The following is a 15,091-nucleotide window of genomic DNA, read 5'->3' as shown; positions in this document are numbered from 1 at the left end:
CTATATTATCATACTATTGGAAGCCTCTATGAATATGTTAATATTTGATTCTAGGCAATTCCACAATACAAATTCTTCCTAAACAAACTGTAAGGAACTGAAGTAAAAAACAAACAAACAAACAAACAAACAAACAAACAAAAAACCAATACTACCACAACAAAAACCCCATGATTCATGATTGGAAATTTGTCCAAACTGTGAAATGTTCAGAGTTCTCTTAACTCTTATAATTTCCAGTTTCAGGTAAAATGGTGAAATAAATAAAGCACTGGAGACAGAATTAGTATTTTCTTTAAAGTAATGCCAAATACAATATGGCATACAGTTCAAATATGCCTTGACCCTTTGTCATGGTTTAAGCCCAGCCAGCAATCCAGAACCATGCAGCCGTCAGCTCACTCCCCCAATTCCTCCTCCCACTCCTGGAGGGATGGGGAGGAAAATCAAAAACCAAGGTATAACACAAACCACCAATAATAATAATGATAAGGGAAATAACAAGGGAAGAGAATACAACCGCTCACCACCTGCCGATCGATACCCAGCCCGACTGAGCAGTGATCTAGCCCTTCTGGGTAACTGCCCCCAGTTTGTATACTGGGCATGACGTGCTGTGGTATAGAATACCCCTTTGGCTAGTTTGGGCCAGGTGCCCTGTCTCTGCTTCCTCCCAATTTCCCCTCCTCCCTGGCAGAGCATGAGACTCACAAAGTCCTTGGACAGACTAAATATTACTGAGCAGCAACTAAAAACATTGGTGTTATCAGTGCTATTCCCAGGCAGAAAGTCAAAAACACAGCACTGCACCAGCTACTAAGAAGGAGAAAAATGACTGCTACTGCTGAACCCAGGACACCCTTTTAGCCCAGCACTTTGTATGTCTTCATTCACTAGTTTTCTTTTAAAAATTCCCCAGTTTAGTCCAGGTAAAATTATTATTTTCTCTCATGCAAACTGAAAAATACACATGCAGATATAAAGTATACCCCAATTAATCCACCTCTATTCTCTAAACAGAGAGCAGCAGGAAGAGTTTTAGCCACATCTGACACAACATAGAGATATTTATCAATACAAACACTGGGAAGATATAAGCATACTATTTATACACAACTTGTTACATCTAGGGAATGGAAATTCCTATTATAAATATATTACTTCTTCATATTTCCTGAATAATATTATGCAATATTTAAGCAAGAAAAGGACAAAGAATATGTTTTGGGGCTTTTTTCCAGATAATTATTCCAAGACAATTTTTTTTTTAAAGCATTACATATTTTTTGTTTTGCAAGGCAATTCATCCCAGTCTTTAACTGTTTTCCTTTCTGTAAATAAAAACTTCCAAAGGGTAGCATGCTTTTAGGCAAAGTTTATGTATGCAGGATTACTGAAGCAGCTATGTTTAAAAGACAAAGTATTTCTTCATAGCTCTATTCAGCACTCATTTGACACTTGGCCTTTCCCTGCTTCTCCGCTGTCTTCCACAAGTCTTCACACACACTGCTGGAACTCAGCAGGCAGAAGGGAATGAACATTAAGTGCGCAGTTATGCATTACCAGCAAAAGCAGCAGCAGATAGAATACATTATTGTAGAGCAGATTAGGTCATTTTAATACAGTTTTCAAGTAAATATTCAAGTGAGTAGCAAAAGTGAATCACAAGATTAATAAAGGAAAAAAAAATAAAAGGAAGCTTAGTGGTCAAGAACATCTTAACATTTAAGTAGACAGTATCATCTGGGTGGTAAGAAATGCTTATATGCTTATATGAGAAGCAAATACCTACTTTTTGCTGTAAAATGTCATAATACCACAATACTAGCAGCAGAATAAAGAAGTTGCACAAGAACATTAAAAGACCTGGCTGTATTTAAATGTGCCTTTCACTACATTTCTTCCAACAGGTACAGAAGTGATCTTTTTTGATCTGGCATTCTACATAGATTTGTACACTAATCTATAAATTAATGCTTTAAAGGAGCTGATTAAAATGTTTTGGTTTTGTTTTATATTTCAAACCCATCCTATTACTTTTTCAATACTCTCCTTTCTTATTTAGCATTATCTTTATTTATCTAGCCATTCTAGCAAATAAAGATCACATCCGTACCTGGGTACAGTCAACATCAATCCAGCTTCTTCAAGAACATGTGTTATGATGCAGTCTTAATTCACACAGACATTATTTTTTCAATAGTATACTGACTCATTTGCCTCACTTTGAATGTTGCCCACTGAAACCAGTAACAATTCAAAATGTCTTTTAATCTAACCATTGAATTTGTAATGGCCCACACAAATACTAAGCTGAAAACAATATTATTTATGATTTCACATTTTTTTCCACTGCACTCACAATGATGATGTCTATATGCGTTAATGATTAAAGTAGATACATTAATGACTAAAAGAATTATTCTTGTCATTTGGAAGACCAACTTCCAACACAAGCAAATTTCTTCAGATTTCTTTGGAGGGGCAGTGTGTTTACAGATAAGTCACCAGATAATCAGCAGATCATGAAGCAATAGACTCTTTTCTTCAGTCTTTTTATATGTCAGCATTATGGCTATGCTCTTCTCTCTCCCAGATACTCTCTCACCCCCAGAAGTATCTTAGTTTTTAGCTTTCTTTTTTATTGTTTGGTGATTTACTTGAGATAATTAATTCACAGGGCATGATTTATGTTTTGGGTTTTTTTAAAATTCATTAGTGGCTCTAAATGCCAATTTTCTACAGGTAGTTAAAAGGATTCCAGTTATTTTCTTCTACTTCCTTTATCACACGGTTGTGTTCAAAGAATTTTCTAGCTTTTTGTATTAAATTGTATACACTTAATCACTTTCTCTTCCCAAAATTCATTCTTAAACTCACTTGCTTTAGAAAAGTTTCTTACCATTTGTATTCCAAAACTGTCAGTATGTACAGTCTCAAGTTTATTTCTCTGAGGCAGAAAACACCCTTTTCCCTATTTTGAAACATAACATTTCCGTTCATGGAACTGTATCACTTACCAGTTAAAATATAATTTTAACACTGTATGAAATTGACCTTTCAAATGAGAACAAATAGATTTAGCCTATCAATCACTAGCTATTTCAGTTCCTTGTCAGTTATATGCAAAATACAAATAAAATTTGTCCTGCTGAATAAGAGCAATTCCCCATTTAGAAATTAAAACTCTTTCATAGTTATTTACAGAATTCTTCATGTTCAGGAATACAATCTTAAAATATTGTAGATCTGAGTATCACTTTGTAAATCAGCTGTATGTCTATACAATGCATGGTGTTTTTTCTGAACTAATGGTGATACAATAAATAAGTTTAAAATACCCATTCTGAGATAAAATAAGTTTTATGACTACTTTTAACTTCTGTCTTGTAACTTCAGTGTAAAATTAGAACCATTTTGCTTTTAGAAAAATAGATTTCTTTTTTTTTATCAGCCTTGGTCAGTCTGGAACAATTTTAAGCGACAAAGAACACCTTAGCTGATTGCTGCTAAAAATCCAAATGTATTAAATTGCACTGAAATGTGGCTCTTACTTAGCAAGACCAGCTTCAGTTTTTTCAATGAAACATAAAACACTGCTGTTAAAATATTCCTTTATCCAGTACTACCTATTTGCCCTTTGAAATTCTGCAGAGCTGACCCAAACCAATCCAAGACTCTTAATCTGAAATCTCTGAAATTCGTAATGCTTGAATAACATCCCTCATATGTAACAGAGCTTTGCCTTGATTTTAAAGGCAGTTTTACATGTACCACGTCTGCCAGCTACAGGATGTAGTACTTCCAGAAGTCCTCCATCTTTTTTGTAGGAGGTTTCAGAAAAAGAAGGGCAGCAAGGGAATGTCTATTGCGTCTTTTGGGGTTTGTTTTTTTGTGGGTTTTGTCTACATAGAGAAGGACATATGCTAACTATAGTAATTTGTAATATATCTGTTGATTCACAATCATATGAAACGGAGACCTAGGAACCAGTAATTGTTTCTGTTCTGACCTTCATTTATTAGAAGTTTGGGTGACAAAAATGTCAATTTAGGTTATGATATTTCCCAGTATCTTATTCCAAGTCAGTAGGCAAATAAGTCTGTGTGACTATAAAGAACTTCAGTCTAAAGATTTTCTCATACAAAAAGAGATTTTTGTGCTTTGAAACACACTGAAAGCTCCCACTCAGTAGCTCTGCAAATTAAAAAAGCACACTACACAACAAACTAAACACAGGTAGAAGGTTAACATAAACTTGCAGTCCCAGATGGATGGATTTTCTGTGTTTCCTTTCTAACTTGAAAGGTGATATTGAAAAAAGAAAAAGTTTCTTAGCAAGTATTGTACATCTATTCATCTGTTCAAATATTATTCTTATAAACGAGATAGAATCTGTGTCTCACATCACAAGGAAACTTGTTTACAGGTTTCCTGACATAATTCCAATTCTAACACTTGTGCTATAATACAATTTTGATTCAATGGTCACACATTAATTTTTCATTGAAAAATAACAAAACATGAAAGCTTATGCACGTGGAATATATATTCCATTCATGGAACTGTATCACTTACAGTGATATTATATATATAATATATACAGTGATATATTATAAGTATCATTATATTATTATATAGTTATTATATTATTATATTAGATATAATATTATATACAGTGTATATATTATATATATCATATGTACAGTGATATTATATATATATTCCATGTGCATAAAATTAAAAAATAAAAATATTTAAAAAATGAACATAATTAAAATAAAAATGAAAGTTTATGCACATTTATCTGAGTCAGAGAATTGTTTCTAGTACTGTCACTAGAATTTGTAAGAGTGTCTTCAATAGTTTTACACTATACTATGATCTAGCACAAAAGGATACATCATTTATTTTTTGACTTATTTAATATACAAAACAGACTGAGCCACAGAGACTGGAACACATGTAATCACTAGGGTCACATTCATTTGTTTTATTTCCCTTATACAATTAATGGTATTCTGTTATACATAAGATGGAACATCTCTAACACAGGGTACTGTAAATTCCTCTACTATAAGACAGAAGTAATCTCATGGGAGTTATCCACTGGTGTTATTTTTTGGATATAAATCATGTTGCGGAACTAATACAAATTTTGTGTAATAAATTTCTGGGGTTTCACTCTGTCTTCTTCGCTGGTTCGAAGAGTAATGGTTCAAGGTTACAATTTCATTCAATGTTGCATGGTGATTCTATGTAACTTCTAACTACTTGTCTTATATATTTAATATCCATCTATATCTTCAAAGCTTCAGATCAACTTATTTTTAAACTGTCAAAACTTCAGGCCCAATGCACTAATTTGTAAAATCATAATTTTTACACATATTGTCCATAACAACTGGGGAAGTTTTGGGTTTTTTTTTGTTTCTTCTTTTTTGCTTCAAGTTGTTATTGGAAATGTGCAATGTGGGAGAGATGAAGATCTAAAGTAGATAACTTTATTTTCTCTAACAACAACACTTGAACAGTGCAGCTTCAGAAACAGAAGACAAGTAAAGAGAATTTTAGCACAAAAATGACAGGATATAATAACCTGGAAATATAAGTGCATTTGGAATAGACTAATATGCGTGTAAGTGTTTGGTAGTACAGTGACTGACAGATACGTGGTCTGAGGCAAATTTAGGTGTGCAAACCCTCTGCTTGCTTTTCTACAATAAAAGTTTGCAAACATCTGAGACAGACAGGAAGAACACCGGTCCATTGTTCTGCAAAACCTACAAAGTTCACATCTTTAGAGCTTTGATAAGCTATGCTTTGTTGATGACCAATAATTCATGAGAAAATAATGAAAATAGTGCAAATTAATGCAGACAGATTATTGTGAGGTGTTGGGATGTTGCAGAAGCACAACTAAGACCCTGGAGATCTGTGCTGACTATGGCTTCGATTTACAGAAGCTTTCCCAAAATACCTTTAAAAACAATATAGTGGTTCCACTTCTACGGAAGTAATTACAGGAAATTCTGTGAACAAGAACTGGGAGAAATGGAACTTTGGCAAGCACAATCATGCAGCAGTTAAAGTAATTCATAGACTCTTGCAGCAAATTATATTGCCTAGGTTTCCCTTAACTGTTAAGTCAAAATACATTTTTAAGAGGTATCTATTATTTATGTGTTCTTGTTTCAGGGATATGTTATTTTGTGGTAACCAATCAATTCTTTTGGATTTCTCATTATTCCTGGACATACATCAGACTGAAAAGTAGCTGTAGGAAGAATTTAATAATTTCTGGGTTTGTATTATTTTCTGGTTTTGCACTTTGTGAAGTTAAATAAATAACATCAGATTAGTTTATAATGGTTTATATGGTTCCCTGTAAGTGTTGAATATTTTAACAGAGCACGATTTTGCATAGGTGTTAGAAAGTAATTTTTAATTTACACAATGATGACTGTCATTCCTAAGGCTTGTAGATTTCAATTTTATTAAATGGCAAAGAAACAGAAATGAGTGACTTTTCTGTAAACAGAAATATGAGCAGTTCCAACTTATGCTTCCCCACAATTGACAAGGCTTTTTTTTCCAGTATTTGTAGTTATTATTGTAATTATATTAAGAAATGGGAATAGGAGGGATTACTTGTGAGAGAAAAGAATGCTGAATTGTTTTTTAGTGGACTAATTGGTAACCTTGTATATTAACGGGTAAATAAAGTCCTATTTGAAGTTGTTCATTAAAATACCTATATATATTGCAGTTTGCTAAAGGAAATAAACAATACATCAAATTTCTCCCATGTTTCTCTCATAATAAAAATCAAATGACCAGATGTTAACAAAAATAGTTGACAAAATAACTCATATAGGCTTCCAACTCTACTCTGATGCTCTGTTCTTTGCTTCTACTAGTTCTCTGGTTTTAGCTGGAGTTTTCAACTTTAAAAACAAGGTAATAATCCATAACAGAGTGACCCAGTTGGTTGTTCACCATCTTGTCAACATTTTCATTTTGCCATTGCTCACAGCTCTCAACAACTGTTAATCCAAAACACTTTGTTGTTATTTTCATATTGGAAGAATTTTTGAATGTTAGATAACTGCTAAAAATTTGTAGAATATATTTGCTGGTTTTGCAGATGGTGGAACAAACTGAAGCAATTGCAAGGGAGAGGTTACAAAGGACCATTTCAAACAAAAAAAAGACAGAACAGGACTGATAAGCATATTTCCTCAACCAGAAGATACTCTGTCTGTGTACTGCACATGCTCTCAATATGGTCAAATCTGGTTGCTTAGAAAGTTGTGAATTTCAGTCAAATATCTATAACTGATAATCTGTGAGTGTTGGAATGTTGTTCTTAGAAGATCACGGAAAATGAAAAGTGTATTTCCCACTGAATATTTGAAGTAAACTAAAATTGCCGGTTTGTTCAAATAAAAAGTAACAATCTTCACACTTGTTTGGGTGAATCTTGGGTCTTAAATTTCATTCACTGAAAATACCATTAGGGACATATGGAAGAAAATAGATTTAAAATACATAGAGGGTAGAAATATGCACTTAATACATTTGGAAATTATTCTTTAAAAGGGGCATATCATAATTGTTATGTCTAAGCCAATAAGCTTTAATTATTTGATCTCTGGAACTCTGCTGACTTCTGAACAGCAATGTCATTTTAGCTAGACAGTATTTAGACTGTCCACTCTTTTTATAGAAATTATAATAATTTCCTGTTTGAAACTGTGTCTTCTGGATTGGATGAAATTTAGTTCTTTACATAAAAGACTTGCTTGAAGATTTTTCTCAATTCATACTTGTCCAAATAATTTAAATACTGAAGCCCAGTAGTAACTTTTGAAATCTGATCTGCCAGTAATTATGATAATTTATCTTTGGACGTAAAAGCTTCTAACTACACATCACATATAAACTCTGATGAATCACTCTTTCAAAACAGAAAAAATGAGAAACAGCTTGCTAGGCTGTTATCTTAGGTTTACACTTTTACTTACCATTAAATTTGATTCCTAATGGGCATCAAATTCATCTATCAACAATGACATATAATGTCATTGAAAACCATGAAAAGCACAGTTATAAATGATCTTACTACTCATGGTATAAAGCATTTCATTACCAGACTTTTCATTTGAAAAGATGCAATGTCCCATATCAGCCTTGCAGTATGTGCAGAAGCCAATGGTAATGAATATGAAATATTATTCCTATTAATAAAACACATACTATATATCATAAATCTGTAAGTAAGTCTTTCAAAATGCTGCCTCAACTTGCTCAATGAATGTTATTCTTGTCAATTCAGATGCCACCGTGTTGGAGGGAAATAGCCCAGGTATGTTTAAGGTAGCTTACTCATATGTGACAAGTCAATAATGTTACAACCCATTAATGTAGTCCCTGCAGGACCAGCAACGGGAATCAGTGAATCGTTAAGGGGTAATGGGTTTAAATTTAAACCGGGCAAGTTCAGGTTAGAGATAAGAAGATTTTTATTGTGAGGGTGGTGAGGCTCTGGAACAGGTTGCCCAAAGTGGTGAATGCTCTGTCCCTTCCAGTGTTCAAGGCCAGGCTGGACAGGGCTTTGATCAACCTGGTCTAGTGTGAGGTGTTCCTGCCCATGGCAGGGGGATTGGGACTAGATGATCTTAAGGTCCTTTTCAACCCAGACCATTCTATGATTTTTTGATAATAATCAGCTAAGCCTGCTAGTCCATAGTAAAAAAAAAAAAAAATAAAATCCTGTACCCTGTATATTAATACACAGCTGTTCTCACAAGGCTGAATAAAGTTCTGTAACAGTATTTACAGTTCTCCAAAGCAAGAATTTACACTGAGAACTTCACATCTTTTTATTTTACTAGATTGATCAATATCACTTTGTAACATGGGAATATAAGATAATAATGTGCCCAGAGAAAATCTTTGACACCAAAATATGAATAAATATAGTTTCTAAATAAAGTTTAAGCTATTATAAATGTTAGCTATTTAGTAAGCATATGCTGTGCAAGCTCATATTAACTGCTCAACTTCAGATCCCTTCCTGTTTTAAAAGCATTCAGAAATAAAATCTGTTTAAAGATCTGGACAGTGATTGTTAATATGAGACCACATTGGTCAGTGGGCAGGGCAGGGGCATGTTTACAAGAAAATCATCCTTAAAGGAAGCATCTAATTCATCTTGATTTACCTTTTACAGCTTTTCAGTTTTTCACAGTTCTTTGGCAGGAGAGTTTCTGTAATATGGTACTCCTGTAAAGCCTGTAGTGGACCAGACTCTAAATGGCAGAAATGAGGCATAAAAGCCAAGCTTGCTTACCTGTCAAACTGACTGCCTAATAGACTGCAGTCATAGCAACTTCTGTAGACTTATCTTTTATCATTTTACAAAGCAGCACACTCTTATAGTAGGAGCATGGGTGAAGTCCTTTTCTTCGTTTATAGCTATGTTGAACACACAGTAAGGTGTCTCATTTCATGGGTCATAATTTTTAAATAATATTTTTCTTGAAAAGTAGGGTATCTTTGAACTCCAAAAAAATTACGGTTATGTTTCAAAAGTGCAATAATTGATGAAGGCAAAATATAACAATTCATAGTTTGTTGTATTGAGTATGACTGTTAACACACAAATATTAACAGAGATCCCAGGCATATAACAGTAATGAGCATTCTATTCTCACTACTTATATGTTGTACCATTCTATTTCAGAGACATATAATATGAAAAGCTGCTGTATCTGTGAATAAATTGATTTTCACTGTGTCCTCTGCTGTTTACCAGTAAGTGGAAGCTATATTTTTATAACACTTTATTGCTTCTTTTGAACAAAGCCTCCTTCTATCCATTTTGTTGCAGATACTGGTCTGCTAGTGAGAATGCCTCTTACAAATAGTGACAATCTGTAGATAAATACTTCCTTGCAGTGCTTACACAGACATACTTTTGCTAACATCAGACTTCGTGCAAGCTACTCTCTTTTAAAGGAGAGATGGTATGCTTGCAAGCCTCACATTCAAGACAGATATGTGAAAAGATGATTTCAGGCTCAAAGGTGTCTATAACTGCAGACATATGATCATACTAATGTCCCATATTTGCAACAGGGTAGAAATACAGACTGAGAGAAGGATCTGTCTAAACCTCATCTGTTGTCATGACAGAGCTTTGCAATTGGTGAAGTGCTAACCTTACTTGCCATGTTCTTAAAACAGTGTGATATTCAAACTACACATTCTTACCGTCAGTGACTTGAACATTTTCTTGGGTGTTGGCTGGCTTGTTTGTATGAACCATAGCAGAATTTCTTGCAGCAGGCATAGCGGTTGCAGCAGGAAGTATCCCAGTCAGCAGCACTTCTACTTGTCTTTCTACTCTCTGCCTAGCTCGACAGCGTACCACAGCTACAGGGAAGCAAGAACCCAAGCAAATATTGTCATCTTGATTTTAACAACAGAAAGAAAAAAAAAATTGAACACGGATGTTAAATGTTATATGAGAATTCCAATGAGGACCAAGACAACTGAAAGCTTTAACCCAGCACACAGTTTCTATTGCTCTGTTTAGGTGGAGTAGTAGAAAATATTGCTAAGCAAATGAAAGTCTGTTCCTACATTTGGTTCACAATAGCACTTGCAAATTTTTCCTCCCTTTTTGTTTTTAATCATGAAATATATCTTCGTTATTTCAGTTTTTTCAGATAGAAATTATGGCATAGTTTGACATATACCAATAAGACAGAAAGACTGAAAACAAAGAAATTAAAGAATTTAAATTCAAAAGTTAAATGAAAGAATATTGTTACTCTTTGGTTTCTTAATTTAAAAGTACTGTTTTTCAAGCTTCAGCTTTTACAGAACTATGACAGAATAAAAAGTATTCTGACATGAGTTTCTCTTTGAAGAATGACAGATCTTTTTCCAGTTCAGTAAGTGATTCTCAAATATTTCTTTTTTCATTACAAGGTAGTTTGGTTTTAGCTTATACACCAGATTTTATAAAGCTTACTACAATAGATATTCTTTATTGTTCTTTCTGTGCCAATAATTATAAGTGGCACAGAAAGAGGTGAAAATTAGATGAATGAACTGAAAGAAAAATACATTTTCCTAAAGAAAATACTTTGAATTTTTTAGAGTTACGTAAATCAACATGAAAAAGAAGAGCTAATTACATATTTCTCAGTTTTAAGGTCTAAATATTATTTTCATCAGATTTGTAACAACAATTCCTTAAAAATAAACTCTGAACTTACCATAAAGTTTTAAGGATTAACAATTTAGAACCACATCTTGGTAAATAATCATGTAAAGTGTTTTTAAAAAGAGCAATGAAACTCTTATACCATGTTTATTTATCTTCAACTTTGAGTTCTGAAGCTTGATTAACTATTTTATTTTTTTTTAAGCAGATCTTTGCATACCGAGTTCAAGTAATTTCCTTTCTCTAAAAAATAAAAAAATAATTTTCCCTTGGTCTTTTCCTGTTCGACAGGGTTTAAGTTATTTCAATAGCTCTCTTCTAGATCTCTTCTAAGCATTTCCATGAGGGAGAGTTACTGAAATAGTTGATAGTTAAAAAAACATCTTTTTTTTTCTGAGATGCATGGCCTTGTATTTAAGAATAAATTACACTGTCTGTATTACACCAGTTTACCAGGTATTTCAGATTACTGTGTGCACATGTTGTGTCACATGATTTTCTATTCCACAGCTCCTCTTGCTATGAGAAACGATTTTACATTTTCTTTTTCTTATATGGCTAAGTAATATTTATGGCTAAAAATCACCAACCAACTACACCAGCAACCTGGTGTAGTCAGACCTGGCTTTGAGCAAGGAGTCGGATTAAATGATCTCTGGTGGTCTTTTCCAACCTAAATTCTTGTATCCTGCTTTGACTCTACAGGAACTGAAAAAAACTTAAAAAATATTAAATTCTGGATGATTCTCCATTGTGTAAAATAGCCAAGTTGTAATCTCCTTAACATGTACTACATGGGCTGTGACCACGGATCATTTTAATTGGTCTCATGAGATACTAAACCAAGTAACTTCTTGAAGTTTAAATATATTAAGATGTAAATAAGAATGACATGAAAGATGAGCTGTCTAACACAGTAGCAAGGCAGATTTTGTTTTTGACATAATAGTTTGTAGCCTTCAGGCAATTTTAACAAATGTCTGCGTTAAAAGAAATGGAAATACTATTTTGATCATTTTTAAAACAATGATTTAAAACCAAGGACGGTTTCCTGTACATGGTCTGCTTTGGATTCATATCTTATAACAGGGATTTTTAAAAAGTCCACTTCTTACAACTGAAAACCATAGGCTTTCAGAATTATAGCAGGAATGGTTTCTGCTTCATAGATACACTTATAAACAGGATTTCAGATCATTTTTCAATGCAGGATCTAGTACTTCCTTATAAAAAAAAAATAAATTGCCCAATGTAACGTGGTGATGACCAAAGAGAAATACGTATTCAAAATTAATGCAATTAATTTTTAATTTAATTAATTTATTTAATTAATTGCATTAATTCAAATTAATTTTTAATTAATGTGTTACGAACATTTATTGAACATAAACTAATGGATAACAGTTAGAAGTATTGCACAGTTTAGTTTTGCTGTTTTAAAGAAACATTTAAGAATTTAAAATTAGGTAAGATTTGCTTAAGTTTCTAATCATATACAAAAGTGATGTTACTTAAGCAGTTTATGAATGCTAACAGTTTTAATTAATAACTTCTACACCCACAGATTCTGTGGTTCTGTAACAAAAAGAACAGCCCTATAAAAGGGAGATTTATCACAAAGTCTGCCAGTGAACACAACAGCTTTAAATAGCACAACAAACATTCACATCAATATACATAGTTTTAATGCTAACGAGACTCGTTAAAACTGTCATTATGGGCAACAGTTGATTACATTATAATATTCTGCTTCATCCCTTAAGGTATGAAAGTGGAAATTAAAGAGATGAAAGCTCTAATTAATATTACATAATTGGCATTTGTCTGCAAGCAAAGGGTCCTTAAGCAAATTAAATTGATAGCAAAAATGTCTATTTCTATAGCTTTCCAGAAGTTATTCCTGTACCTTAGTCTATTTAGTGCTGAAAGGTACTATATTCACTCATCAGAAGACAAGATGAAAAGACAAGTTGGTGTAAAATTGTCCCTCATCTAAACCTTGAGCTGTAGTTTCATGAAGGTTATAGATTTAAAATACTATCCACAATTTCTATTTCACAGTTCTGGGATTATACCACACCTTTAAAAAAATTGGTGCATCAAACCTATAAACATTTACTATCCCAAAATAAGTAACAACAAAAATCCTATGAATGTCAGTTCACTTCTGTAAGTACACGTAATGAACTTGCTCATTATTAATGTAAGTTCACTTCTCAGGAGCAAGTGGAAAACTTACTGCTATTCACACTAATGTATATTCTGGGATTTATTAAGGAATTAAATTCAAGGCTGAGAGAAACAGCAGATATATACTCCAATATTTTGTACCCTGTAAGCTCTCCAGCGGGTTGTTCTGGGTATGCTAGAAGAAAGAAATTTACCCTTTTGTCAGTCTTTTGTTTGATTTACCTTCAGCTCTCTAACTCAGCATTAACTGGGACACTGAAGGGCACAGATCTCCAGATTTTCAACTGTTCATGACTCCTTTTATCCACAATGAAAACAAAATAATAGGTTTAGATTTGTTTTGTACGGTGGGAAAGGAGATTTTATTTTCAGCATGTGTTTTTATCTTTTTTTTTAGATAGAGCAAAGTACTACTGCAAATTCTCATGATCAAGCAGGTGAGAACACAAATTACTTTCATTTTCTTAAATTCATTAATTTTCTTTAATTCGAGTTTTCCAGTCATTACTTACTTGGAACTAATTTCTGCTGCGGTGCTTCTGGTAATCCATGAACTGGATAGATCCAGAGTATTCCTTTAATTCCCCCATTCTCTGATACAGTAACACTGTTTGGAAAATAAGTGAAAAGTATCATTATGATAGACTGCTGAGAATTTTTTCAAAAGCAATCTAGTCTTAAGAGTTTTTGGAGAGTTGAGACTCCATGTTTAGCATTTCAGCATATAAGAAAAATCCAACCAAATCAGCACAGCAATTATCACTTAGTTTAGAATATTATTTGAAGGATATGAGAACATTTGGCCTTATCTGCTCTCTCTTATGTCATGCCTGCACTGAAAAAAATTTTACACAGTTTATGCATTAAATAAAATAGAAGAATTATTATTAGTCAAATATGTTAAATTAAAGGCATCTAAGAGCTTTCATTTGCTTAATACTCATAACTGCACTGGCAACTAGTACTTTACATTTTCTTTATTTAAAGTTAGGAAAAAAATTGGTATTGAAACAGATAAAAGTCTTACCCTAAATCTGTATATTTTGCAGGATACCTTCAAAGCTTATGGTGAATACCTAGTGCCTTCAAAAGTAGACACTTTATTGCCCTTGGGAGCTACACACAAATAGGCAAAGGGGAAAATAATAACAGGATTGAATATCCTCAACTACTTTTCCTATTAAAATAAATTACCTCTGTAAGTCTTTATTTAATTTAGCAGAATCCTCATAAGGCCAGTTTTCACCGTCTTCCCTCATTACATGAATTACCACTACCGCCTCATAAGTTTTCATTGTATCTGGCATGAATAACACTGGGATGTTCAGTTTTTGTTTTGGAGCTAATAGGATTCCTGTAAGATAGAACAGAACATTATGGTGCTTCAAAAGTTTTGAAAATTATTTGTATCATTTTACTCATATATTTCCTTTTCTTCTTTTTGACTGATACACTATGTAACATTTTATCATAGTGTACCATTCTCGCAGTGATAGCAGATGTCATTTTACCCTGCTCTTGCTACAGCCAAATCTCGAAATCTTTTGTATAGTAGCACTGATAAAACTTTTAAATGAAACCCAGGGAGACCCTGAAGGCTGAAAACAAAACAACCATGATTAAGTGAATGTCCCACACTTAATATTCAAGAATCATGTATAA

At 33.1% G+C, this 15,091-nt stretch overlaps 1 protein-coding gene across 1 annotated transcript in view; it reads right to left on the bottom strand.

The window, feature by feature from the left end:
* The window catches only part of CFAP47 (cilia and flagella associated protein 47), a 302,627-nt gene that overhangs the window by 21,877 nt on the left and 265,659 nt on the right, over positions 1-15,091 (bottom strand). Inside the window, exons 58-60 of the mRNA XM_065677208.1 lie at positions 14,624-14,783; positions 13,942-14,036; positions 10,279-10,440 (exon numbers count right to left, since the gene is read on the bottom strand). Of these exons, the coding sequence (XP_065533280.1) occupies positions 10,279-10,440; positions 13,942-14,036; positions 14,624-14,783 (417 nt within the window). The remainder of the gene's footprint in view (positions 1-10,278; positions 10,441-13,941; positions 14,037-14,623; positions 14,784-15,091) is intronic.

This window comes from Lathamus discolor, chromosome 4 (genome assembly GCF_037157495.1).
Source record: "Lathamus discolor isolate bLatDis1 chromosome 4, bLatDis1.hap1, whole genome shotgun sequence".
NCBI classification, from domain to species: domain Eukaryota; kingdom Metazoa; phylum Chordata; class Aves; order Psittaciformes; family Psittacidae; genus Lathamus; species Lathamus discolor.
Note: the sequence above shows the minus strand (reverse complement) of the source record. Positions and strands in the feature narration are given on the sequence as shown.